The 27,982-nt window shown below is 47.3% G+C and overlaps 1 protein-coding gene across 1 annotated transcript; it reads right to left on the bottom strand.

Moving 5' to 3' along the window:
• Positions 1-4,135: 4,135 nt before the first annotated feature.
• On the bottom strand, positions 4,136-24,243 carry TXN2 (thioredoxin 2). The gene is made up of 3 exons (XM_056847467.1): positions 23,960-24,243; positions 19,675-19,798; positions 4,136-4,273 (listed from the first exon to the last, which is right to left on the bottom strand). The coding sequence occupies exons 1-3, from the start codon at positions 24,241-24,243 to the stop codon at positions 4,157-4,159; spliced, it is 525 nt and encodes a 174-aa protein (XP_056703445.1). The 3' UTR covers positions 4,136-4,156.
• Positions 24,244-27,982: the final 3,739 nt, after the last annotated feature.

Genomic DNA, 27,982 nt, shown 5'->3' with positions numbered 1-27,982 from the left:
AGGGACAGAATATATGGCATCCAAAATAGGCAGAGCAGGAACATTGCAATGACTGAGAGAAAAAAGGTAATGCTGTAGGGCAGGTTTCTACATTATTTTGGGGGGTTGCAGACATGTCTAACAAGCAAACTACAGTTCCAAGCAGGCTTTCCTTCTCTCTCTCCAGAAGTAAGGCCCACCCCAACGGCAAAAAAGGACCGGAAACTAATATGCAGGGCTTGCTGTGCAATAGAAGCATCTTTGTCCTTGCACTTTTTGGGGGGCCATTTTAAATTCAGGACTCCAAAGGCTTCCAAAGCCTCGAGAGATCTTCAGTGTTTTTAAAAATCTATTAGGGCTTTGGGACCAGACGCCTATGGAATTGGTGCCCCTTCCCCCCCAACACTCAGATCCCTCAGCTCAATATATAAAAGAAGTACCAATTGTGGCATGCATCTATGAAGGTTTGCCAGTAAATCTTTGGCTTGTCTGATAGCACACAATACCACCCAGACCCTTGAGAGGAAGCGATAAAACAGCCCATGTATGCAGGCTCTTAAATACACAATGCAAAGTCACAGCGCCTGCAGCTGTTTTTTCCTGTTTGGGTGTTTATGGTAGGGCATGGAAGTTAACCACTGCAGAAACATACCAGGACTATTCCCCTCCCAGACTTTTCCTTCCTGTTGCTGACAATGCCTCTCTTTGCTACAGGCAGGAAATGTGCCTGTTCCAAAGGGGCACAGAGCAAGCAAAGAACTGGGATTCCAGTGCTGAAAGGTAAGCCATGGAAAACTAAGCTTCTATCCCTCATTGTTCCAGAGAAGTTTGAAAATATGTTGAAAATGTAGGAACCAGAGAAGAAAACAAGCACCAAGACCCCTTTTCAACCTCATAAGAACCATCAATTAAAAATGTCGGCATACTGCCATCAGGAAGATTTTGCCAGGTTGCTACTCAGAGATCATGTCTATCACTTTAATGGACTGACAGTTGCAACCAAGAAGGCAACTATGCCTTTTCATGCTCCATTCCCATAACTCCATTTCTAGCTGCATGTGAAGAAGTGAGCTGTGACTCATGAAAGCTCATACCTCACCAGAAATGTTGTTAGTCTTTAAGGTGCGATTGGACCCTTGCACATTTCTACTGCTACAGACAAACACGGTACCCATCATGATCTATCTCCATTTCTCCTGACAGCTTGGTGGTAGCAACACAAGAAAACCTTCTTTGCTCCAGCATGCAGAAGGCAATTGGAGAAGAGGTGTGATCTGAGGATGCAACCATCCATCCATTGAAGAAATAGGCATCATCTCTGGGTTGCTGGCAACCCTAAATTGGAATGACATTTACCATACTACCCTGGCTTTTGCCATTTTTAGAAAGAGAACACTGTAGATAATTGCCAATGGCTGGGGAACCTAAGAAGGCAAGACAGCAGAATGAAAAAGTCTTAATCTTTCAAAACGAATCAGGGAATCCTTAACAACAAAGACACAAACACTGTGTTTAAAATCTCTTCTAAATATAATGTAATCCTCAACAGTAAAGCTATAGCAACTAGTCAGGGACAGAGCCAAAAGATGAGATAGAGTACAGCCTCCTCCCTCTTCCTGGTTCCATTTCCTGCAGCCATCAAGGCCCAACAAGCACCCTCCTTGGGAAATCTGGCAAGGATATTGCTGTCTGGCAATTACGGTTGCAGGAAAACACTCAAGCACATTAAGTGGCAGCTTGTTAAAGATTTGCTGCAAATCGTCTGGTGAGACAAGGTAGGTAAAACTTCTCCTATGCAACAAATACCTGACATTTAGATCCTGTATGTTGCAAGAAAGGGAAGCAATTGAGGAGACAAAGGGTTAAGCAGCAAAACAACCCTAAAAATATCTCCCTAAAGGCAACAGCAAGAGGATTCTATAAAGACAATGTCAAGAAGTTAGCAAGTATGCTTTGTTTCTGGGGGCGGTAAGTGCAGCTTCTTTACCTTCCCCCCCACAAAAGAGAGATGGGTGTGGCAGGTGGAGAGGCTAGTCATGTTAAGGAAGCGGGCGCTGGCAGCCACAACGTGCTTGAAAGGAGGTAGTTCCAAGGAACAGGCAAAAGCAGAGAAATAGCTGGGAGGGGCTACATTTAATTACGAGCAAGAACAAATAAACTCCAGTCACAGTCGAAAGGTTACAGTAGTTAAGGGCCAAAGGTATATGTTGACCAGCCCTGCGGTGTGACATCATTTTTACTCCTCTGTAGGCTTATAGCTTAGAATAAGACTCCTTTGTGAAGATCAGATGAAACTTCAAATAGCATAGGGTAGAAATCCAGCGCTAACCCATATGGCAAAGGAAGAACAGGCTGTGGTTCCTCTTGGCTGCCTTCCTCCTGAAATGCTTAGCCAGTGGTAATTACACTGAATTTCAGTTCTTAAAACCATAGCACCACGCTCCTTTCCCCATGCCTGCCAGTGCTCTCCTTGCAGGCCGTTGGTGTTCTAGAAAACATGCGTCCCAAACCCTGGGACATCAACTATCCATCACTGCTCTAGGTTTGGTCAGTGACAGGAAAGAATTTGCTTGGACCCACAACATACTGATGTGAACAGTCTTTACTGGAATATCCAAGAACCCAGCCTCTCCAATAATGGCCATCCATGTGCTTTCAGGAAGGCATCAATCAGTACAGCAGCAAATACCCTTGTTTTACATGAAACCGTTAAAGCACAAGGCACTGCTAAACCACTGCTACCCTGTCTCATGGTTCTTCTGCATTCAGTCCATCTAGGTGGTTTGCCAGTGCCTTCCTCTGCACAGCAACCCTGGTATTCCTTGGTGGTCTCCCATCCAAATACTAACTAGGGCTGACCCTGCTTAGCTTCTGAGATCTGATGAGATCAGGCTAGCCTGGGCCATCCAGATCAGGGCAAGTATTTCCTTTAGATGGTTTAAAATGTCTGATGCATCGAACCAGCTCCTATCGTTGAGCACCTCTGGAAGCAGACTTTAGAACGTGGTTAAATTACCAATTGTTTTGTGCAGTTAATATGTTTAACCATGACTCAGGGTCTGCCATTTTGATAGGTAACTGCAGTATGTTCTAGGTCATGCAGTGACATCAAGCACCTCCCAGAATAAAGAAGAAGGGTTGGATTTTAGACCCTGCTTTTTTCTATCATAAGGAGTCTCAAAGCAGCTTACAATTGCCTTCCCCTCCCCACAACAGACACCTTGTGAGGTAGATGAACCTGGGAGAGGTTGGAGAGAACTGTGACTAGCCCAAGGTCACCCAGCAAGCTTTAAGTGCAGGAATGGGAAATCAAACCCAGCTCTCCAGATTACAGCCTGCTATTCAACCACTACACCATACTGGCTCTCAATGACTTTATCAATCCATCCTACAGCACCCCAAAATAGATACCCTACATAGCAAATAAGATATTCTCTACAGAAAGAACAAAAATAACTGAAGCGGTCTTTATTGCTGATCTACAAATCAATGCAAACAATGTTTCTCTTTATTCGATATATATAAACACCAGCACGCTGCGGCAGGGGAGAAAAGACACAGGGGCTGTGGTTGCAACCCAAGAGCTGCAAACTGATTTAAAACCACCTCTAGACAGAGGTCCCTGGCCTGACTGAAGCATGAGGCAAAAGCACTTGTTCATGGGCGCTATGTGCACTTACCTGGCCTCTCATCTAAACTAGTCTCCCAGCTGCACAAAGCAGCTAGGTGTAGCAGCCCAGATTAAACAAGAACCCAGGCAGGTGTTTTCACCTCAGCAAGCACCACACTCAAGCCAGGTCAAACATTTGAGTGATAATGCAGAGTGACACAATTTGGCTCAAGATCTACCCCCTTCTCATAGGCAGCCGTTATTAATCTACATTGATTCTAGCCTGGACCAGGGTGGATAAGGAAACTTCTCTCCCTCAGCAGGAGTCCCGCCTTTCTGGCCACTGGTTATTGGGTAATAGGCAGCGGGCCACACCTCCACCACCAAGGGACTAGCCTTCCCATCAAGCCCAAAACCTCCTGGGAGCGTTGCTGCCCCCCACCCCTTTGAGAAGGAAGGGGGAAGAAGTTGGTGTTGCCCACTCCCTCCAACCCACACGTCCCCTCTAAGCAAACAGACACGAAGGACAAAACGCAAGAAGCCTCAGTGACTGCCGTCCTTGCTGGCTCAAGGCCCGATGAGTTTCTTGAGGAAGGCTTCCAGCTGATCCTCATCTTTGATCCCCACAAATTTGTCCACCACGTTGCCATTCTTCAGAGCCAAAACGGTGGGCACAGCCGAAACCTTAAAAAACAAGAACACAAAAAGAAAAAACAGCGGAGCTGAGGTGACCTGTGAACATCATTTCAAGAGGAGCAGCAAAAGCAAATATTACATAAAAGGTACGGACCTTTTAAAGAAGTGAATGATTAAGCCTCCCATCCCCCACTGGAGGATTTGCGGAAAATTTAGCAGTTATCGTTCAAGTGTCTGGGAAGTTTCTTTTTTTAAAAATGTGTCAGATTAAATGGCAGGGAGTTGTTGACATGATGGAGAAAGGGAGTTGCCACTGTGCAATTCAAACATCTTGGATCTGGAGATTAAAATACATCTTTGGGGAACCCAGTGAAAACCATACCTAGCTTGGTTCAGGGGACCACGCTCCACAAATTTTTATCAAAACCCAAGGTTGCTTAAGTCAGTGCAGCTTTAGGAATACAAAAATTTCTGAAAATAATAAGGCCAGGAGAAGAACAAGACAGAAAATGCTGAAATTTTCTTTCAATGAGACCAAAAACCTCTCCTGCCCACTTTCTAAACTGTTTGGGGTTTTCCAGCAATGGAAGTTCTAGCTTTCTGTTAAAAGATCAGAAGGGAGGCAGAAATCTGCACATTTCAGGCTATGCTGCCATTTCTCCAAAAAGGAAAGCCGTGGGTGGAAAAAAGACAGCCAGGACACACTCTGTAGCTGTTTAAACGCTTACCACGAGGCAGCTCGTGGCTGTATGGTTATTGGTTACCAGTGACCGTGTTATTAAACCAGCCTTAGCCACATCCTCCTCCCAGCCCCAGGTGCTCAGGAGCAAAGCGATGCAGAGCTTAATTGCATGGCTGGAGATGACAGATCTAAAGCATTTAGATGCATTTAGATCTAAAGCATCTGGGGTCCCGGTCATTGATTTCTGGTATGCCTTTGCCATCAAGCTCATACACACCAACACCCTCATTCTGAAGATGCCAGTAATAGACTTTGCTTTTCCCTAAAGGTGCATTTAAGGAAGTACAGAGAAAATGACTGAAGATGGAAATCAATGAAATGTGAGAGCTGTCAAGTCCAAATCCACATTGTGACAGGGCAGCTGTAACATATATAGCTGCTTTTTACTGAGTCAGACCATCCATCACACCTCGCTCAGCATTATCTGTAACTGGCTCTCCAGAGTGTTCAGCAGAGGAGAGTTTGCTACCCAAGATCCTTTAAACTGGAGATGCCAGGGACTGAACATGCAAAGCATCAGCCCCAACTCCTCCATTTCAAGGGACTTTACTTGAATGTGTAGCTTCTTATGCACACAATAACTGGATCCTAGGCTCCCTTTACATTCATGGAAGAGCAGGAGGGCAATCATTACATTTTTTACATGCCCAGGGTAATGCCGATTGCCACTTTGGAGTCAGGAAGTAATTTTTCTCCAGGCCAGATTGGCCAGGGATTCTGGAGGATTTCCCCCCCATCTTCTGGACATGGAGTAGGGGTCACTGGGGGAGTGCGGGGGGGGGAGGTAGCTGTGAATTTCCTGCATTGTGCAGGGGGCTGGACTAGATGACCCTGGTGGTACCTTACAACTCTATGATTCTAATATTTGTTGATGCACTTTTATTATTATTCAAATTTATAATTTTTTTACTGCAGACCCCCCAACCTCCAATCATGTTCCTGGGGGGTCCACAATATCAGGAGGGCATAAATGACTGCTACAGGAAAGAAGAGGCAAGAAAAGTTTGCCATGTAGTTGAACACACGCTACTGACTCAGAGCCATGGTTTGTCAAGGTCAGACATGTCTGTTCTGACCGGCAGCAGATTTCCAGGGTCTCGGGCAGAGATATTTCACATCGCCTACTACCAGATCCTTTAAATTGGAGATGCCAGGGATTAAAGTTGGCACCTTCTGCACACCAAGCAGGTTCTCTATCACTGAACCACAGCCCCTCCCTTATTTTGCTGAATTCATTCTGCTTATCATGGGGAGCGACACACTGCAGCGCACAAGGCCCCGCTCAGCCCCCTTTCTGCAATTGCCTGTGTAACCGCTGAGTGCGCAGACTAGCTGGTAAGGTGTCTTACAGGGATACAAAAATAGATGTCAGAAAGTGGGCCCTAAATTTCTGCCCCTTGTAGCATTCTGTCAAGTCCTACCATATCTTATCTGGGTATTCACTGAATTGCTCTATCAACTGCTACCTGATGTTGTGGTTTCTGTTTGTTTGTTTGGTGTAAGGATAAGGAGGCAAGCGAGGATCAGGTAACAGCAGATGAGCAGAAGGAAGAGGACTCGGAAGGGAGAAACACCCATTCAAGCTCAGAATCAGTTCACACACTTATGCTGCAGGGTTTTAACACAGGAAGGCTAAAACAAAAAGCCCCAGTTACATGGGGGCAAGCCCCTTTAAAACCAAGAGAACGAAGAGAGGAGTTAGTGAATACTTTAGAACAGGCCGACACATTCCACAGTGCCTCTGGCGCCCTTATCTTTGGGCAGCTTAAACCCCCCCCCCCCGTCTCGTCCCATTCTTATCTTGAACGCTGTCCATCCCTGGAATGCACCCTCCCATCAAACACACTCCCTGCTGCCTCTTGTCTTGCTGCCATCAGCAATTGCCTCTTGCAAACCCACCCCCATGGACAGCCCTTCCAGATCAGGCTGCTCCAGAGGCAAAGGCCGGTTTTAACTGGCCCCACCCTTTCCCCTCTGCTGGCCAATACAGACAGTTCCTTAGCGCACCAGCTCCCATGCTTTAACCAGGAAGGGAAAGTTCAATGTGCAAACCGACAGACTTGGATGTTCTTTAGTTCCCTCTAGGGGTCAGTTGGAAAACTTCATCGCAAGAACCTCAAAATGTTCTCTGCTTTGGGGTGAGACAGGGAGAACCTGAATATTCGTAAGAATACATGCCTATGGGAAAGTATGGGATAGAATTTATTAGTACCACCTCTTTATAGATCAAGGGCTTAGCATCTGTTCTCCCTTCCCTCGTGACTAGAAATGGAGGAAATCAGGCGGTAAAGGATATGCCTAAGCCTCGTGGTGCAGAGTGGTAAGCTGCAGTACTGCAGTCCAAGCTCTGCTCATGACCTGAGTTCGATCCCGACGGACATTGGTTTCAGGTAGCCGGCTCAAGGTTGACTCAGCCTTCCGTCCTTCCGAGGTCGGTAAAATGAGGACCCAGCTTGCTGGGGTAAAGGGAAGACGACTGGGGAAGGCACTGGCAAACCACCCCGTAAACAAAGTGTGAGAGATCCCCCTCTCTGAGTTTGCTTCTCCAAATCAGTTGCTCAGACGTTGATACAGAAACAATAGATTTATTGAAGCCTTCAGGAGATGAGACAGGCACAGGTAGAAAGTTGCAAGTGAGGGGCTATACGGGTTTACAGAATATATTGACTCCAGGGCACTGGGGCACTGGGGTTCACACTTATTGTTATGGGAAGTTACAAGCTTGGCATAATACAAAACATCAGACGGATCCCAGGAAGTCTGGTGCGGCTATCACACTTCCAAGGCCGCACCGGCCTGAGGGAGTACTGGCAGGAAGAACAGCGGGGGGGAAGATACATGGGCCATCAGGCCTGGCGCCTGAGACCAGAAGGTGTGAACTGCTTTTACGAGTTCACTGATAACACCGCAGGTGATGGAAAGCAGAGACACAAAGACAGAGACCCTCACATTCTGCCCCCCTTAAGGCCCCCCTCCGAGAGGACGAGGCTTATCGGGATAAGCGAGGTGGAATTCTCGGACCAAGCGAGGAGCTGCCATGTGGGGTGCGGCCACCCATTCGTCATGAGCGGAGCCAAGGTTTTTCCAGCGAACAAAGTAAAACAGTTTCCCTTTCTTCCATTTGGAATCTAAAACCTTGGATATTTCCAAATGGGTATCCCCTCCTACTACGGTAGGAATCTCATGAGCGGGAGGGGGGTGGAACTGGGGAGCTGCTACATAAGGTTTAAGGAGGCTTATATGGAAGACTGGATGAACTCCCTTGAGAGTCTTAGGGAGACTCAGTTCCACGGTAACCTCGTTGATTACTCTGGTAATGGGGAAAGGTCCTACATAACGGTCGCTCAGTTTTTTGCAGGGGCGAAGAGAGCGGAGGTTTTTGGTGGACAGATAGACTTGCTCCCCCACCTTGAGTTCCCATCCCGGAGACCGGTGTTTGTCTGCTTGTTCCTTGTACTTGCTTTTTGCCCTTTCTAGATTTTTGAGCAACCATGGCCAGGTGGATTTAACCACCTGAATCCACTCCTGAAGATCAGGGGTAGACTGGAGTTCTGGCGAGACGGGGGCAGAACCGAAAGGGCCAAAATCCGTCCCGTATATAACTTGGAAGGGACTAAAGCCGGTAGAGGAATGAGGCGCATTGTTGTACGCATATTCGGCAAATGGCAGCAGGTCGACCCAGTCGTCCTGGTGGAAATTTACATAGCAACGCAAATAACATTCTACTACCGCATTTACTCGTTCCGTTTGACCATCCGTTTGGGGGTGATAGGCGGAAGAAAGGCCCTGTTCCTCCACTCCCATTAACTTTAGGAAAGCCCGCCAGAATTTGGCAACAAACTGGACCCCCCGGTCGGAGAGGACCTTCCTCGGGATCGAGTGTAGCCTGAGGACGTGCGTGATGAACAGTTTAGCTAAGCCCTGGGCTGAAGGAAGACCTGCACATGGAACGAAATGAACCTGTTTGGAAAAGAGGTCTGTGATAACCCAGAGAACCGTTTTCCCCCGACTTGGAGGTAGGTCGGTGATAAAATCCATGGCGATGACTTCCCAGGGACGGGAGGGGTTCTCAAGCGGTTTGAGAAGCCCCGGGGGTTTTCCCATCCGTTTCTTGGCTGTGGCGCAGGTGGGGCAGCTGCGCACATACAACTCTACATCAGATCTCATACCGGGCCACCAGAATTGCCTTCGAACCAGGTGAAGCGTTTTTATGAAACCAAAATGACCCGCTAGTCTGGCCCCATGTACAAGTCCCAATACTTCTTTGCGAAGGGAAGATGGGACATATAGTTTCCCCCCTTGCACCCACCAAGTGTTGGTTCGTTCCAAGCCAGTGGGGAGGAGATGGTGCTCCTCCTCCTGTAAGGAGGCGTCCCGGAGTCGCTGTTGGAATGCTTCCGGGATACCTTTGAGCGTAGGGGGGGTCTCCGGTTGGCGGGCTTGGGATCGGGTGGTGACGGCCAAGCCAGGGACTTCCCCTCGCTGTTCGGGAGTGAACAGGGAGTCGACGGGGCGATCGAAATCGTTGCGATACTGGGGAAGTCGTGACAAAGCATCAGCTAGGGCATTTTCTTTGCCAGGGACATGTTTGAGGGTGAACCGGAATTTTGCAAAAAATTGGGCCCACCGAATTTGTTTGGCATTGAGTTTTCTAGCTCCCTTGAGAGCCTCAAGATTCTTGTGATCGGTGCACACTTCGAACGGCAGCTCGGCCCCCTCTAAGAAGTGTCTCCATATGGTAAGGGCATGTTTGACCGCTGCTGCCTCCTTCTCCCAAATGGCCCAGTTGATTTCGGACTGGGAAAACTTCTTGGAGAAGTAGGCGCATGGCCTCAACCGTCCCCCCTCATCCCTCTGCAATAGGGCCCCGCCCATGGCTACATCCGAGGCATCCACCTGCACCACGAAGGGCTTGGTGCAATCCGGGTGAGCCAAAACGGGTTCGGATGAAAAAAGTAGCTTTAAACGTTCAAAAGCTTGCTGGCACTGGGGAGACCATTGCAGACGGGCTGAGGGGAGTGCGGCGCTAGCCCCCCTGTCCTTGGTACGCAACAGGGCAGTGAGGGGAAGCGCAACTTGGGCAAAGTTGGGAATGAAATTCCGGTAAAAGTTGGCAAACCCCAAAAACTGTTGAAGTTGGCGGCGGGTAGTGGGGGTTTCCCAGTCCCGCACCGCCTGGACCTTGGCGGGGTCCATTTCCAACCCTTGGTGGGAAATCACATACCCCAGAAATGTAATAGAAGGTTGGTGGAATTCACACTTGGACACCTTAGCATACAGTTTGTGCTCCCGCAGCCGCTGGAGCACTTCTCGCACTAGGCGCACATGTTCTTCCATGGTCTCAGAGTAAATAAGAATGTCATCGAGAAATACCACCACCCCCCGAAACAGTAAATCATGCAAAACTTCATTAATTAATTGCATAAAGACACTCGGAGCCCCCGAAAGTCCGAACGGCATGACCAGGTACTCAAACATCCCAAAACAACTGGAAAAGGCCGTTTTGGGTTCGTCTCCTTCTTTGATGCGAATGCGGTGGTAGGCTTCTACCAAGTCCAGTTTGGTGAAGATTCGGCCCTCCTTTAATTGTGCTAGAAGGTCAGGAATAAGAGGGAGGGGGTAAGCATTAGACTGGGTGACTGCGTTCAGTCTGCGAAAGTCAATACACAGTCTTAAATCTCCCGTCTTTTTCTTTACAAAGAAAGCTGGGGCTGAATAAGGAGCCTTGGAGGGGCGTATGAAACCCCTCGCCAGATTGACATCCAGATAGTCTCGCAATACAGTCTTTTCACTAGGGCTCATGGGGTAAACCTTTCCCTTAGACAGTTTGCCTTCCCCTACAATCTCGATGGCACAGTCCGTTTCTCTGTGGGGAGGCAGTTCGTCGCACTCTCTAACATCGAAAACATCAGTAAACTGCGAGTACTCAGAGGGTAATTGAGGAGAGACTGGGGCGGGGGACCCTACCAGTGCGGCGGCTGGAGTTCTGAGTACCCGTTCCTTGTCATGCAACCCACAGGGGTTTTCGGGGAAGGAAAGCACCCGTTTAACCCAATCAATGGAGGGATTGTGTCCCCTTAACCAGTTCATCCCTAACACCACAGGGGTTACAATAGGGGCGATGGTGAAATACAACCGTTCCCAATGTTCCCCCACGGACATAATCACGGCTGCAGTTCTGTGGGTCACAGGGCCCCGTTTAAAGTCACTCCCGTCCATTTGGGAAAAACGGAGGGGTCCCGGAAGCCGCTTGCGCCGGACACCCAACTTCTTGGCAGTTTCCTCATTTATCATGGTGCGGGCACACCCCGAGTCGACCAACGCGGGGACCTCTAACGGGGGACCCCCTTTGGGTAGGGACAGATGAACACGCACAAATACATTGTCCTCTTGGGCGCTTACCATCGGTGGAGCTCCTTGCACAACGATAGGGACGGTCTGCTGCGGAGCCCCCTCTACAGCAGACCGACGGCGTTTTTTGCCGGCTGTTCCCACTCTTCCTCCTCGCTGGAAGAGGGGGACGGGGTGGTGGCTTCCGGGGAGCCGTCCGAATCAAAGACGGTATTTGTAATCCGGGACCCCGATGGGACCGTAGAGTCGGATGCCCCATCCTGGGGGCGCGCGTGGAGAGCGGAGGGTGCGCCGGAGCGCCGGCTCAGTGGTCCACTTCTGCGGCGAGGCTGGCTGTCGGCGGCCGGTTTCGTCGGCTCGGCCTGGGTTTGGCGGGGGGGGGTCGGACGGCCTGAGCGAGAGGGGCATTGCGATGCAAAGTGACCCTTTCCCCCGCAGATCAGGCAGACGCCGGCCTCGAACCGCTTGCGGCGTTCCGCGGCCGAGAGACCCCCGCCACCCCCTTGCCGGAGTTCCCGGCCACGGTCACCTCGGGGCCTGGGGTCTCGCCCAAGCCGTTGCTTGGACAAGTTCAGGAGTTGTTTGCGATTCTCGATGTCAGCAGCATGGCGAACCCAACCTTCCACATCCGGGGGGTTCCCTTGCATGAAGGCCCAATGTTGGAGGTCTGGGTTGAGACCCTCCCTGAAACATTGTACCAAGGTAGCTTCACTCCAGTCCAGAATTCGGCTAGCCAGTGACTGGAACTCACTTGCATACTGCGCCACCGACTTAGTCCCTTGGCGCAGTTGCATCAGGGAGGCTTTAGCCCGCTCACCCAGAGTCGGGTCCTCAAAACGGTTTCGGAGTGCTACCATGAACTCGTCCAGGGTTCGCAGCACCGGCGAGCGGAGTTCATACTGCAACACCATCCAGGCAGCCGCCTCCCCTTGCAGTAAGGAAGCCACGTACTGCACCCGGGACTCCTCAGAAACGAAGGTTCGGCCTTGTTCCCGCATAAAAATGTCTACTTGGACCATAAAAAAGGTCAACTGGTCTCCCGACCCGTCATACGTGACTTTCAGGTCCCGACGGGCCGGGGGGGCAGGGGTTGCGGGCGGAACTACCGGCGCCCCGTCTGGGGGAGCACCGGCTGGAGGTTGCAACTTCAGCGCATCTAGGGTCGTGGCCATCTCACCCATTACGCGTTGCATGATCTCCATCTGCTCCTGCATAGCCCGGCGGTCTTCCTGCCACTGCTTTCGTTCTTCCTCCATGAGGGCTTCTTTGCGGGCCGGGTCCCCTTCGAGTCCCGTGCTGGGGAAGGCCAACCGGCGATCCTTCGCCGCAGTCCGCGAGAGCGACCAGCCCTTGGGAGAGTCCAGCCAATAAGTAAGCCCCCGGGGACGTCCGTCCCGATCTTGGTCGGGTGCGCGACCCTTCGGTTTCTTTGGCTTGGCTCCCTCCTCCTTCGGGTCCGGCTTCTCCGGCTCGTCCGGTTCCTTGGGGGCATCGGGGTTAGGGGTGGTGTCCTCGTCGGCTGACATTCTGTCCAAAGCGGTACAGCTGCAGTCCGAGAGGCAAGGACTTGCAACTTAATGTGAGAGATCCCCCTCTCTGAGTTTGCTTCTCCAAATCAGTTGCTCAGACGTTGATACAGAAACAATAGATTTATTGAAGCCTTCAGGAGATGAGACAGGCACAGGTAGAAAGTTGCAAGTGAGGGGCTATACGGGTTTACAGAATATATTGACTCCAGGGCACTGGGGCACTGGGGTTCACACTTATTGTTATGGGAAGTTACAAGCTTGGCATAATACAAAACATCAGACGGATCCCAGGAAGTCTGGTGCGGCTATCACACTTCCAAGGCCGCACCGGCCTGAGGGAGTACTGGCAGGAAGAACAGCGGGGGGGGAAGATACATGGGCCATCAGGCCTGGCGCCTGAGACCAGAAGGTGTGAACTGCTTTTACGAGTTCACTGATAACACCGCAGGTGATGGAAAGCAGAGACACAAAGACAGAGACCCTCACACAAAGTCTGCCTAGTAAATGTCGGGATGTGACGTCACCCCATGGGTCAGGAATGACCCGGTGCTTGCACAGGGGACCTTTAAGCCATACAGGAAGTCCATAGCACAGCAAGGTGACTTCTGAGTAGTACTGAACAGCACAACTGCTGAATCACTTTGCCATTCACTACTACGTGGTTTTCTTGGGAAGGAAGAGATCAATAGCTGCTTTACATCAAACTGGTCTCCATCTACTTCAAACCTTTCTCAAATGCCACAAAGTCTTAGAAAAAAAGAGGGCATGTGACTGGAGTCCCCAACCTTGTTGAGCCTGTGGCCGCTTTTAGATTTTGAGAACAGGCAGCACCCACCCATCACGAAATGTCTGCCATTGGGGCGAAGCCACTACAAAATGGCAACCAATGGAGGCAGGGTTCACTTTTTGCTTTTACAGTTTGCCCTGGGCTTCTGAAGAAAAAAAGGGGGGGTTGTTTCCTGTGGTGCCCAGGGAGAGGCTGCCAAGCCCAGAGTCACAAAGTGTATATCTGTGGCCAGGTTCAGGGTGTACAGCAGTGATACAGCTATCCAGGAGATCAGTGCTTTGACAGGCAGACAGCCGGTGCGGAATGCTCTGAAGCTCCCATGTTTGTTTTCCAGTTCCATTCACGGCACTCTGGATTTTTCCCTCCCAAGGATTAAATGGCCACCAGAAAACACACAGGTGGTCACCACGATGCTCAGGGGCGTCACACTGGGAAGCCACTGGCATAAACAGAGAATACGCATCACGTGATTTTTGTTGTCGGGATGGCAAAAGAGGGTGGCCCATTCTTCCACATGCCTCAAGGAGGTGGTGGTTTATTCCATGCAAGATATGTGCAGGTCGTGCTGCCAAGGTGGCAAACAGGGGCTATGGGCAAAGGAAGCAGCATCCCCCTTCATTCTTCCCACCCACAAGCCAAACTGTGCATCAGCAGCATAAAGAGGAGGGGTCACCGCTGAAGCAACTTCAGCTCAGCTGGAATTTAACAGGAGAGGTGGCAGCAAGCCAAAGTGAGCTCCAGAGAGTTCAAGGTGAGGTGGCTGCAGGCTGAGGCAGGGCCCCACTTCCTGCCTTCTGGCCACCACAACAAGAGTTACATAGCAGGGAGAGGCCCCGAGCCTGAACAGAAAGGGAGAGACTTGAGCCAACCATTTGAACAAATGGAATAATTGGTCCCAGCCGCTATATACCCACAGGATGGACCAGGCCACAGGCCCCCCACCACCAAAAGCTGGGGAGCCAAGAACCAAGGTCCAGGGTGTCCAAATGTGAACATAACAGTTAACATTTCACACTAGGATCTTAAGAGACCTGGGTTCAAATCTGCACTCTGCCACGGATGTTCACTGGGTGACCTTGGACCTTTCTCAGACTAACTTACTTCACAGGGCTGTTGTTGTGAGGGTTAAATTGAGGGGAGAACAAAACGGAGCCCGGAGAACAGTATAAACCACTTTGGGTCCCCCTTGGAGAGAGAAGCTGGATCTAAAAATAGATGCCCAGCCTACTTGAGAATCAGAAAATAAAGCCTTGGTCGAGGGACGATGAGCTTTGGGAAGAATTCTTGTGAAGGCTGTCTTCCCTCCCCCCAAGTAGGAAACACATCATGGATGAAGGTTCCTCTGGGACAGCTCGGAGCCAGGGGCAGGCTAGGGCTTGTGTGAAAGAATGCACAGGCATTCCAAAGCTCACAGAGGGGGTCTCTTGCTCTCTTTCCATCTCCCTACTAAAGAATCCACTGCAAAGAGATTGCGAAATGTTCTGGCTGCAATGTCAGCCAATGCCTTGTAAACAGAGGGAGGGGGAAAGGTTGGGGGAGGCTGAGCAGAGGGGTGGCTGACTGGCAATCAGCAGGGAATTCACAGGGCTAGGAGGAGAGCCTTTAAAAAACAACAACAGGGAAACCAAAATGGCTTATGATCAAGAGGACCATAAGCGGAGGGATTGTGCTGTACCAAGCTGCCTTCAGGCCCAAGTACAGTAGACCCAGGAAGAACTCTGACTGGGACTGTGGTGCCACAGAAAGGGGTGGAGGTGTTAAATCTTCCCCTCCATGCTGTTTTCTTGATACAAAACTGCCCCCTGCTGCCTCCGATTTGCCCCAAAGCATTCCCCCCCAAAAAAAATCAGCTCTGGTGAGGCTGCGCAATTTGCATCTGGAAAATGGTGCAAAGGTAAAAGGTAACACCCCACTTTCTCCAGCTCTGATCTGAATAAGCCCACACAACCACTTAGCATAGTTTAAACAACTTCACATACATGATACATTGTTATAATCCTTACAAATGAACCACCCTGCAAAAAAGATCAGTGTTACTGATTGTATATTTTTAATGGAGGAGTGATAAGAGAATGGCTTGCCTTAAGACCAGCCAGAGTCCACGAAAGTAGCAAGGTTTGACCTGCGGGTAAAATTCATAGCTCCATGAATAAGGGGTGGGGACATGGCTCAGTGGTAGAGCATCCGCTTAACATGCAGAAAGTTCCAAGTTCAATCTCTGGCATCTCCAGTTAAAAGGACCAGGTGGTAGGTGTTGCAAAAGACCTCTACCTAGAAAGCCATTGCCAGTCTGAGTAGACACTGACTTTGATGAATGAATGGTCTGATTCAGAAAAGGCAGCTGCATTTGTAGTGTATTCTAGGTTACTTTGGAGGAGGGGCCATGGCTAAATGGCAGAGCATCTGATCAACGTGCAGAAGGTCCCAGGTTCAATCCGTGGCAGAGTTCATCGGTTCTTATAGGTTATCCGGGTTGTGTGATAGTGGTCTTGGTATTTTCTTTCCTGATGTTTCGCCCACAGCTGTGGCAGGCATCTTCAGAGAAGTAACACTGAAGGACAGTGTCAAGAGGGTAGGAAGAGTAATATATAGTCAGAAGGGGGTTGGGTTTAGCTGAGTCATTGTCCTGCAAAGTATTGAAGGTAATGTGCTAATCATTGTCCTGCAAGTATCAAGATAATGTGCTAATGAGGGTGTGGTATGTTAATGTGGAACCATTCAGGATACAATGGACAATGACTCAGCTCAAACCCAACCCCCTTCTGACTATATATTGCTCTTCCTACACTCTTGACACAGAGACACTGTCCTTCAGTGTTACTCCTCTGAAGTTGCCTGCCACAGCTGTGGGCAAAATGTCAGGAAAGAAAATACCAAGACCACGGTCACACAACCCGGATAACCTACAAGAACCGATAATCATGCTGGTCTTGGGCTCCACATAAAACCACACCACAGTTGCAAAGAATGGCGAGCTTCTGCAATTTTGTATACAATGAATCAGGTAGCAGATTTAGAAGGGGTTCTGAATGGAACATATTACCATTCTTTTAAAAAAAGGTGGATTTCTAGCTTATGCGTGGAAATAGCTTTGCCAATGGGGAGTTCTCTTAAAGAGCATGAGTACTCTTGCTTATATCCCCCCCTTCGGGGTGGGGGGAGAAGGGCCATTCTTAACTCTTCTGTATTCTTTCACTCAGTCTTCTGATCCACCCATGACCCTCCCGTTCTGCCTCCTCCCTGCACACCTTCGTTCTTCAGTCATCCTTCAGCGCAATTCCCCACGCAGTGAATATCAAGATGGACTGACTGATAACATCACTCAGGGGATTATCTTTATCCCTTCTCAAAGCCTTTCCTGGTCCACCCCAGGGTGCCTGCTGCCAAATAACCCATCCCTGCCCCATCGTCTCTACTCTTACATTAAAGCACCTCATCTCGCCTGTCGCATTTACTTTGTAATCCCACTATAAAAAGGGATCTTGTCACTTCTGTGCTTTATATAGGACCTAACAGCCTGCTGGTACTCATTAAAGCATTAAATAGCAGCAATAGGAAACACTGCAAGTGCACTTGTGGTGCCAATGAAAGATCACGAACCAGAGTCAGGACCACTTCTGCTCCTCCCAGGGCAACCTGTTAAAATTCCCCCCACGGCTTGCATTTCCTTCTTCCTACTGCTACATCTTGGTTGGTGTTCTTTTCATTTCCTTGCCATCCCAGCCCTTTGAAAATAATTCTAAGTTTTGCTGCAGAGGAACAAACCACCAACAACCATTCTGCCAAGACCTAAGGTGATAACCAGAACAAATAAAACGAACACGATGCACGAAAGAGAATGAATTATCATGGACCAGTCAGATGGAGAAAGATGGATCTTGGGTGGGATCACCTGCTCCTTAAAAGACCAGTGTCACATCCTGGGGGTGCGGCTGGACCCAACCTTGTTCCTAGATTCCCAAGAGCTGGCTGTGGTTCAGAGTGCCTCTTACCAGCTTCACCTGTTTCACCAACTGCATTCTCCACTAGAAGACCTGGCGACTGTGATTAACACCTACAGGTCTCTAGATTAGACTATACAATGTGCTCTACATAGTGTTGCCCATGAACACCGTTATCACAGCTACAGGAAAATGCAACAGCTAGACCAGTGTCGGGTGTATGTTTGTAGAATCTATAATTTATAATTAGGTATTTTTGTATATCTATAATTTAGGTATTTTAAATGTACTTTTTGCTAATGCTGTATATTAATAAATTGTGTGCGGGTGTGTATGAGATGTCTTTGCCTGTAAAATGGAGTAGAGTACAATAGTCATGTATTTAGACTAAGGATTTATCACCTTGGATCAGAGATGTGCTGTATTATTGTAATTATGATATCCAATAATTTTAATATGGCTGGAACTATGTCAATTGTTACTGGTCTTTGACCGTAATTAAACCTGATTTGATTTGGTTTGTAGAATCACATTGTGGCCTACTGTGAAACAACTCTACTGGCTACCAGTGCAGTTCTAGACAAATTCAAAATGCTGGTGTTGACTCATGAAGCCCTGAACAGCCTGGAAATTTCCTGAAATTATGAAGGAATGGAAACATAACCCAACTAACTAGGGTAGGGCCCGTGGCTCAGTGGTAGAGCATCTGCTTAGTATACAGACGGTCACAGGTTCAGTCCCCGGCATCTCCACTTAAAGGGACTAGGCAAGTAGGTGATGTGGAAGACCTCTGCCTGAGACCCTGGAAAGCTGCTGCCGGTCTGAGTAGACAATACTGACTCTGATGGACCAAGGGTCTGATTCAGTATAAGGCAGCTTCATGTGTTCAGTATCACCTCATGTGTACCCCCATTTTCCCCTAGAAAAACAGGGGAAATTGCAATATATGCAATACTTCCCTGTCTATTAAATCTAAACTTGTTTTATTGATTTAACAACATAAAACACATCATTTATAACTCAGCAGCATATAAAATGGTACTGTCTGGCATATGTATGGTATTTAAAAATATGAAACTCAGTCACAATAGATATCATGTTTGGCTATTAAGGTAAACCTTATTAAACACATGATAGCACACTGTCAAAATTATATAAACAAAAACTATTCTTGAAAATGTTACCTACAATATAAGGGTTTTATTTTTCAGTGCTCCCTAAAATTCCTCCATTTTTCCACTGGGAAAATTGATAAAGTTCTCAGACTTTCTCATGCTGTATATTTTGAGTGTGAAAAAAACCTTGCCTTGATAAGCATTGTACTCATTCTGAAAGAAAAAATATATCACAGGTGTTTTCTTTGTGCTCCCTCATATATTCCAGTTTTTCTGCTGGAAAAATAAGCTTCCCCCCCCCCCCAAGAAAACCAACAGAAAAAAAACTTTCCCCCCTTAATTTTTCCATTTTCCCCTAGGCTTTTACATCTCTAAGCCTGTATTCTATGCATCTCAGGGAATGCCTTCTCCCATATGATCTAAAAATTTAAGATCAACTTGGGAGGCCCTGCTCCAGTCAATTTATTCAAAAGTCAAGATTGGTCTTTTTCAAGGAGCAGAGTCTTATCAGTAGGTGCCCCAAAATTTTGCAATGCCCTCTCATGGGCAGTTTATCCAGCTTACTCAGGTAATGTTCTGCAGGATCGTGAAGATTGTTTTGGCCGGGCAAGTAATACTTTGAATCCACAATTAAGTCTTTTGGCCCTTTGCTTTTGTTTACTTCACTCACCCTACTAGATAGCCAATCTCTTTATAACCATAGCCCTCAGTTTGGAAGACCTGAGCAAGGCTGTGAATGATAGGATGTTTTGGAGGTCATTGATTCAGAGGGTTGCCATAAGTCGGAAACAACTTGAGGGCACTTAACACACGCAAATGCAATATTCATATCCTTACATGTTAATGTCCATGGCAGAAGTTACAATTTTACCTGGTGACTGTATGCCACCTTGAACATCTTTATGAAAAGTGCAATATTTATGTTACGTAAATAATTGCGCTCACACTCTCTCTCACACCCATGCAGGTATTAGAGGCACATACCTCATATTCAAGGGCTAGATCTGTGTGGTCGTCAATGTCCACTTTTGCCATCAGTATTTTGCCCTTCTGCTTTGCCACCATCTTTTCTAGTCTGGGCCCTAAGATCTTGCAGGGGCCACACCACCTCCAAGTGAAGAAAAGGACATCAGTGTTCGGTCAGGAAACAGCAGCAAGCAAGGAGGTGCTTTTCAAGACCCTAAGCATTTCCTCATCCCCTTCAAGGGTGAACTGACTGTTAAACCACAAAGGAAACCTCTGAACTTTGAACACCCTCCTTGAGAGGCTGCTTTGATAGCATTTACAAACTTGGATTTACAGACTACCAGTGGCATTTCTACACATGCCCCCCAAAAGGTATACTTGAGCCGCTTTAATGTTATTTGCGCCTTGTGTAAATTTAACTAATCCGGGATAGAAAGCAAGGAACCATTGTTTTCAGAGACAGCCATCTTGTAAATCCAACATACATTCTAACCAAAGTAAGTTTTACATTCACATTACAAACCTGACATGAAAGTGCTGAACCAGAGAACCCTAGGAGTTTTGAATGAAACAAACGGGGAACGGCAGCACATTCCACTATTCGTGTTTTAATGAAAATAATCACACGGCCACTTGAATGTGCTGGAACTCCTGCTGATGTCACCTGATTAGTCACCATGGGGGGACAACTTTGAAACACTAGCTTGGTAATTGCCTAACAATGGGAACCAACCTGGGAGGAGAAGATCTGAAGCCTGTTCACCTCATCTGAACACAGGAAATCACCCATACTGAGCTCTTTAGAACATCTCAGGGTCAGTTTCCTTACCAAGGTATACACTGGTTCAGATAAGCCCACCTTACACCTATCTACTTTGCCAGAGGCAGAACGTCTCAGTTGCCAGCCCTTCCAACAAGTCTACAACTGGCAAAAGACAGTCTTGGGTTCACTGGAGGTAGAGCTCCATGGGGTGGGGTCCCCTGTCTCCCAGGACCAGCATTTCAGGGGGGCGTTTTGGGCTGCAATGGGCGGGTCAATTTTTGTTCCAGAGGCACAAATCCTTCTGTCCACAGAAACACTCCAATGTATTTACTCACTTCACTTATACCCTGCTTTTCTCCCCAAACGAAGAGCCAAAGCAGCTTACATTGTTACCTCCTCCATTTGATCCTCACAACAACCCTGTGAGGTAGGTTAGGCTGAGAATGTGTGCGACTGGTCCACTCAGTAAGCTTCCATGGGGATTTGAACCTGGGCAAGCCTTAGTTCTCTTCACACAGAGCAGTACAGACAGCTCTCCCCTTATACACACCATTATACACCTGTGTAGGAGGAACATCAAGGGCAAAGGGCCTTTGGTGTCCACAGCCAGTGCTCAGTCTTCACAGAGGCACTTTTTAACACCACCCCCACAAACATCAGAGGTAGTCAGTTTGCAAGCTGATCATTTTGACCCAGATCTTCACACAACAAAATGTTCTTTCCTTCCAGCCAGATGGCTTTAGGCCAAGTTCACACAATATCATGACAATGTAGCTGCTGTAAATCAGCCCAGCTCTACATGGGTAAGTAAGGCTCCGTCACACAGCAGCAACATATGCAAGCACTGGTCAAAAGGCACAGGCAGCTTGCTTGCCATGCCAGCAGCCACATTAATTGGTACAGTATCAGTGTGGGATGGGACTTCATGATCTGGCTGAACCACAGTTGGTACTTGGATATGTTAACAGCTTGTGCCCACATGAGCCAATGGGCAGGTACTGTGTTGCCAAAGGTGAGGGGTCCAGTCAGGCTCTAGAAATTACGAGGTCCAGATAAGGGAAGCCCTGAAAGATTTAGGAACCTATTCAGCATCGTGTATAGGCAGCCATGCACCAAGAAGCAACCTTTCCAAATATATTCAGGTTACCACTGCTACATCTTTAAGAACATTAGAAGAGCCCTTCTTGATCAGACCAGTGGTCCATCTAGACCAGCATCCTGTCGCACACAGCAGCCAACCAGTTGCCCCAGTGGGCCAATCAACAGGTCACAGAGGCCAAGGCCTTCCCTCCTAGCGTGGGGTTTCAGAGGTTCGCTACCTCTCACTATGGAGGTTCCCTTTATTCACCATGGCTAGTAGCCACTGATGGACCTATCTTCCACGAATCTGTCTAATCTTTGTGGCTAACTCCTTTGGGCTGGAATAAACCTATTCTGAATGAATATACAGAGGAAATCTGCTCCCACTGTTTCCATAGTTGCCAGGCAACCACCCACATGCCATCTCCATTGCCTACTCTCCGCTAGCAAGTGAAAATGGCTAAAAAAATTCTAGGATGATTTCAGAGCTCGATGCAGATATGAACAAAGGGCACAGTTCAATCAAGTTAAACTTTATACTGTTTTGCTCCAAAGGTCAAGCAGCTAAGAATGATTATACACAGTTCCTGTAGTGCTAGGAAGAAGTTCTAGTTATAACCAACGCTGATATAAATATAAAAACACTTTCTATTTGTCGTTCATTAGTGAAGATGCATTCAAGCAGCAGAGTTGGAGAGCATGTTCAGAGTTGAAAGCCTCATTACAAACATATGGTAAACTAAACAGTTACAGTTAATATGCATACTTTGACGGGATCCCCATAATTCATATACAAAATATGCAGAATTTTTCAGATTATTATTAGTGAGCATTTTGTTTTCATTTCAGTATTCTTACTCTGAATGTATTGCTCTCGAATAATTAAAAAAATTAACAGTCCTTGAAAAGTGTTATCTACATGGACTTGATATGACAGATGTTGAAATACTACAGGCTTTTAAAAATCCTCTTCATTTTTGGTACATCTCACAAACCCTTTTATTGCTGTCATGAGAACTACAAACAACAAGAATTCAAGTCAGTTATACGTCAATCTACCCTATGGGATTTCTCTTCTCTTAGATGATTTAGAAATGGAAGAAAACAACTATCACTTCCCATCCAACAAGTAGCCTATCTTAAGAAGGGCTCAGCTAATAACTACTTCTGAGCCTTTACACCCAAGTGGTTAGGAACAACAGTGTACTTCTCTTCACTTACTAGCAGAGTTGAAGTTTAGTGATCAAACTCTTTCATATTTAGGAAGCTGTTTGAAGTCCCTCATGCCTTATCTTAATTCTGTGGTATGAAACCAATTTCCACTAGCCCTAGCTTCTACTAGGCTTTGTTTTTGTGTTCATTACCTTTGAAGAGGCTCCAACACATTTGTTTCCCCCCTCCATTTAAAGTAGGGCCCCAGCACAAAGTTATGAAACTAACTTCTAAAACATGCTTGACGTAAGGAAACATGAGGCACACAGAGGTGAATCTGTCCAAGAGGCAAAAGACAACTTTTCAAAAATAATTACATGGTACTCATCCTTGCAGTGTATCAGCATTTTGCAATGAATGTGTTGCTATATTGTGTTAATGAAAGAGGGAGATCACCACCATCTCATGGGATTTGAACCCCAGCCTTGTAATCAGCCCAAATGATTTTAGGCCAGGTTTGTGGAGCCATAAACAAGAGGCCACTTGGGGAATGATGGGGGAAGCCGACGCCTTGCACAGGGGGCAGCCAAGATCTGACCTTGAAACAGATATTTCTTCCCAGCAACCCCTTGGCCAAGCTCCATCAGAGCTGGAAAAATCCTGGTTAACACAGTGAGAGGCAATTAAGTATTCATGTCTGGCAACACCTGTCTTTAGGAGCAGCAACCTCAAAAAAAGCAGATAAGCACAAACACAACAACAGCCAACTTCTTCAGCATGGGACTGAAGGATGGAGGGGCAGGATAAAACCTCCCAGACTAGTGTGAACGTCATCCCAGTCTCTGAGTAGCTTGGCCAGGGCATCAATGCTAGGAAAAGAACCAAAGCTAAAACTTAAACTAGATGTTCAGACTTCTAATGAATCAGGCCTGGTTCCCAGACCTGACTCACTTCTCACATAATCAAACGGGAGCTGCAGGGAACTGCCTTTTGAAGAGCTGCAGGGGCTCAATCGTGCTCGGGACTGCAGCACCGGGAGGGGGAGAGATTTCTGCCCCCACACCTCTTTTCTGAGATGAAACAGTGTCAATTTCTTCATTCTGGAGCTACATATGCATGGAACACTGTATGTGTGGCTCTAAAATAGGGCAAATGACATAACCACAACAGTTTCAGTTTGGCAAGCAGCGCAAAGGGGAAGGCAGGAGCCCCCCCCCCCCTCCTAACGTGGTCCCAAGCAGAATCAGGCTCCTGAGGCTCTTTAAAAAGCAGCTCAGGCGCACACCCATAGGTACACTTCTTACTCACTGTGCATGGAAGTCTACCACCACTGGCTTCTGACTCTTCAAAACCCTGTCTTGGAAGTCATCCCCATCCTGGACATTAAAGGTGTCTCTGAAGACCTGAGTAGTAGAAAATGTCCTAGAAGCTGCAGCAGGTACAGCAGTGGCAGGAAAGGAACCACACCAGTTGGTGCGGCATGGCACAGAGGACACCCTGGAGAGGAGCGATGAAGGCGGAGATTGAAGTGGCACAGAGAGAGGCTTGAGAGGGATAGACCGGAACGGCCTAAGAAGGAGTTTCTGGGCCATCTGCAAAAAAAGAGGGGGGGGGGACACACACACATCCCACATTGCCATCAGGGAACAAAATGCAAAAGTGAGATCACTTACATCCCCCTACCCTTGTTTGTGCATTTCACTTCCAGTTTATCTGTTACTCTGCTATGGCAGCATTCCTTTTTCAGTTGGGCTAGGGCTCCCCATTCCTCTTTCCATTGTAGCTTACGTTGCTTATCCCCTTTATGGGCTGCCCTACACTGCCTTTGTAGAGTTTTGCCACATCCCACTGAAGTTCATTCCTACCCTCCAATATTCCTGGCACATGTCGGGCACTGCCTCCAATATTCTAGGGTGTATTTTAGAATGAGTGAGGGGGTTTTATGGCAGTTTTATGTTTCTTCTCCACTCAAAATGTGTAGTATAAAATATTTATGTAAGACAACCTATAGCATTATACAAGTCCTATGTCTACTGTCCAACTCCTATGTCTATGTCTACTGTACATATATTCAGCATACATTCAAGAGTATGTTTATTGTTTAAATGTGAATAGTTCTGGCAACATTTAATATGTTATGTCTTCAATGATAATACAATATTAAAGAGTTCAGTGATTTTCAATATTAGAAATCACTTGATATCCAAATACGCTGGTAGTCTCAGATACTGTGACTATATGAGAGTGTTTCTACCCAAATGGCAGAACTTCTTGTTTACTTTAGAAATTGTTTCCTATCATCAATTCTTATTTTTCCCCTTCTGAAATGGCAAAAACTAAGACACATTTGTAGGGTAACACAGGGAGCAACAGTTTGCAAGCACTCTGTCAAGTATTAGGCAAATCTGCAGCTTATCTTACAAAAGATTAAAATGTTTATACTTTTAAACTCCATGTATATGCCACAGTCCAATTTTAAGCTAAGTTATAAAGGATGCTTTCATTTTGTTAAATTGGTAAAATAAGCTTAGGTTTGATAGCAGAGTAAGTATTGCATATGTGTCAGTTCCCCACAAAATTGCTCCCCCCACATGGTTTGAAAATTCCCAGAAATTTTATATCTCTAAGACTAACCAATCTCACAGGGATATTGTGTGGATAAAACCGAAGCGGAGAGAACAGCATATGCCACAAAGGGCTCCTTGGAGGAAAGGCAGGGCAAAAATGTACAAAATAAACAAGCAGCCCTGTAAAGCAGGGTTAAAATGTAATAAATAAACAGACACCTGGAAGATAATTGGGTGCCATCACAGCACTAAGCAAACACAATGCCACTTGCATGGGATCTAGCAGCAAATCTTACCAAAAACACTTTTGAATACAGCCATTTCAAACTGAAATGTTTTCATGAAGTCCAGAACATGCCTTTTTATATTTTAATGTCACTGTCACATTTGCATACAGTTGAAAATACTAAGGTCCTTGCCATTTCAATGCTTAGTATATGCAACTACCAAATTCATGAGATAATGTTTTAAGGAAGGCACACATTATAGTGTTATTCAAACAAGAGGCAACTGAATATCAGCATTAGGTAAACATTCTTTATAGGGAGGGAGAAAAACACAATATTGGTGGTGGTGGGGGAACCCAGAAACAATTCATATCAAAGCTCATACCCTGCCAGAAATTATGTTAGTCTTTAACACGCTACCACACTCTTGCTCTTTTCTACTAGTACACATCAGAGAGTACCAATGAAGGGTATTGTTCCCCCAGTCATCTTTATTCCTTAACAGGGCTGCAATTCCCCCCCCCCCCATCGAAGCTCTTTTTCCTTTAACCTCTACTTGACAGAGAGAGAGAGAAAAAAAATCAGACTGCAAGCAGGGTTACTATTTTTAATATTCTCACTTTAGTTCCCGGGGAATAACAAACATCTAACAACAGTATTTATTACTACTGCTGCTGTTGTAACATTGTAAATATTGGTTCTTGTAGGTTATCCGGGCTGTGTGACCGTGGTCTTGGTATTTTCTTTCCTGATGTTTCGCCAGCAGCTGTGGCAGGCATCTTCAGAGGAGTAACACTGAAGGACAGTGTCTCTCAGTGTCAAGTGTGTAGGAAGAGTAATATATAGTCAGAAAGGGGTTGGGTTTGAGCTGAATCATTGTCCTGAGAAATCAGCAGTGGCTGAACATGGACTGACACAAACAGGACACAGGGTCTTATTCCAAGACACTGAAAGACTGGACAATTCTACCAACTATTTTGTCAGATTACACAGAGAAGCCATTGAACTTCATAAACATCAACTTTAACAGAACTTTAACAGAAAAGAAGAAAGTTTAAGAATGAATAAGGCTTGGCTTCCTGTCCTGAAAGCCTCCAGACTAACAAAGATTACAGTCCACAATAGCCATGCAGATTAGCCTTGGATTTCACACAATAACAGATCACTTCAGGATACAATGGTTCCATATTAACATCCCACACCCTCATTAGCACATTATCTTGATACTTACAGGACAATGATTGGCACATTACCTTTGATACTTTTTGCAGTACAATGATTCAGCTCAAACCCAACCCCTTTCTGACTATATGTTACTCTTCCTACACACTTCGAGCTAAACTTTGGAGGCAGGAACCCTGCCGGAAATTAGTCGGCAAGCATACTTCTGGGCTGCAGCTTTTCAAAACTGCACAGCAGGTGACCGTGGTTATTCAGCGGTAGGGAAAGGCACTCTGCACATGCTCAAGGTATTACAAGGCATACTCCCGCAGGCCAATTCTAAGGAGCCCGGCTTCGAATTCAGCCCAGCCTGGTTCCTCCTTAGCCTGGCTGTATGCCCTGCTGGCACGCTGCCTTCCTCGGTCAGCACCCTCAAGCCCACACTTTTGGACCGGCCCGCCAAAGTTTCTCATTCACAACTTCTACCTCCACCCCCTTTTTATTGTGTGGGGTTGACCAAGCCTCCGCCGCCCGCTGAGGACCTCCCTTTTGGGCTGTTCGCCTGGGAGAACCAAAGCAAAAAAGTTTGTCAAACTCAGGGCAGTGCATAATCCATGGCCGCTGGGCCACATTCAGCTAGGCAGGTCACCAGTTCCGTAGGCCTGATCTATGATGCCATACCCGAGAGGGCTCAGCATGTGTAGGGAACGTTAACATGGACTAGGGATGCCCCAAGTCACACTATATATTGCATAGGCATGCGAGCTCTCAGCTCCGTGGCTTCTGAGGAACCTTCCAAGTGAAAAAATCTCCACAGCGATGCAAAATAACCCAAAATATCAAATCATATAAAGCATCACCTTAATATAATAATGTAAGAGCGGTATCCGCATAGAGATGTGGGAAAAGAAGAAGAAGAGTGGAGTTTTAAATGCTGACTTTCTCTACCACATAAGGGAGAATCAAATTGATTGACAATCACCTCCCCTCCCCCCCCCTCCCCACAACAGACACCCTGTGAGGTAGGTGGGGCTGAGAGACAAACAACCAACAAGAACAGCCTTCCCCCACTCTCACCTTTCAGGCCCCCCAAGAGCCGCACGCGCAAAGGAATCAGAAGGATGGAGCAGCCCGGCCGCTGATTGGCCGCAGCAACGTGTCTTCGCACGCGCTGCTTCGATGAACTTCGGGAGAGAGGAAGTCCTTGAGAACTCTGGGAGGTGATTGGCTCGGGCGGAGCGCCTTTCGGCCGCAGGCAAACGGAAGCGTTTCCTGAATGCTGATTGGTGGGGGGAAAGAAGTAGTGCCCGACGGTTGAGAACTCTTTTTCCCCCCCCCAGCCTCAGTGCGGATTGGCTACTGAAGAAGTCCGCCTT

Source organism: Euleptes europaea, chromosome 3, assembly GCF_029931775.1.
Source record: "Euleptes europaea isolate rEulEur1 chromosome 3, rEulEur1.hap1, whole genome shotgun sequence".
NCBI classification, from domain to species: domain Eukaryota; kingdom Metazoa; phylum Chordata; class Lepidosauria; order Squamata; family Sphaerodactylidae; genus Euleptes; species Euleptes europaea.
The sequence above is the reverse complement of the archived record's forward strand: the minus strand, read 5'-3'. Positions and strand labels throughout refer to the sequence as shown.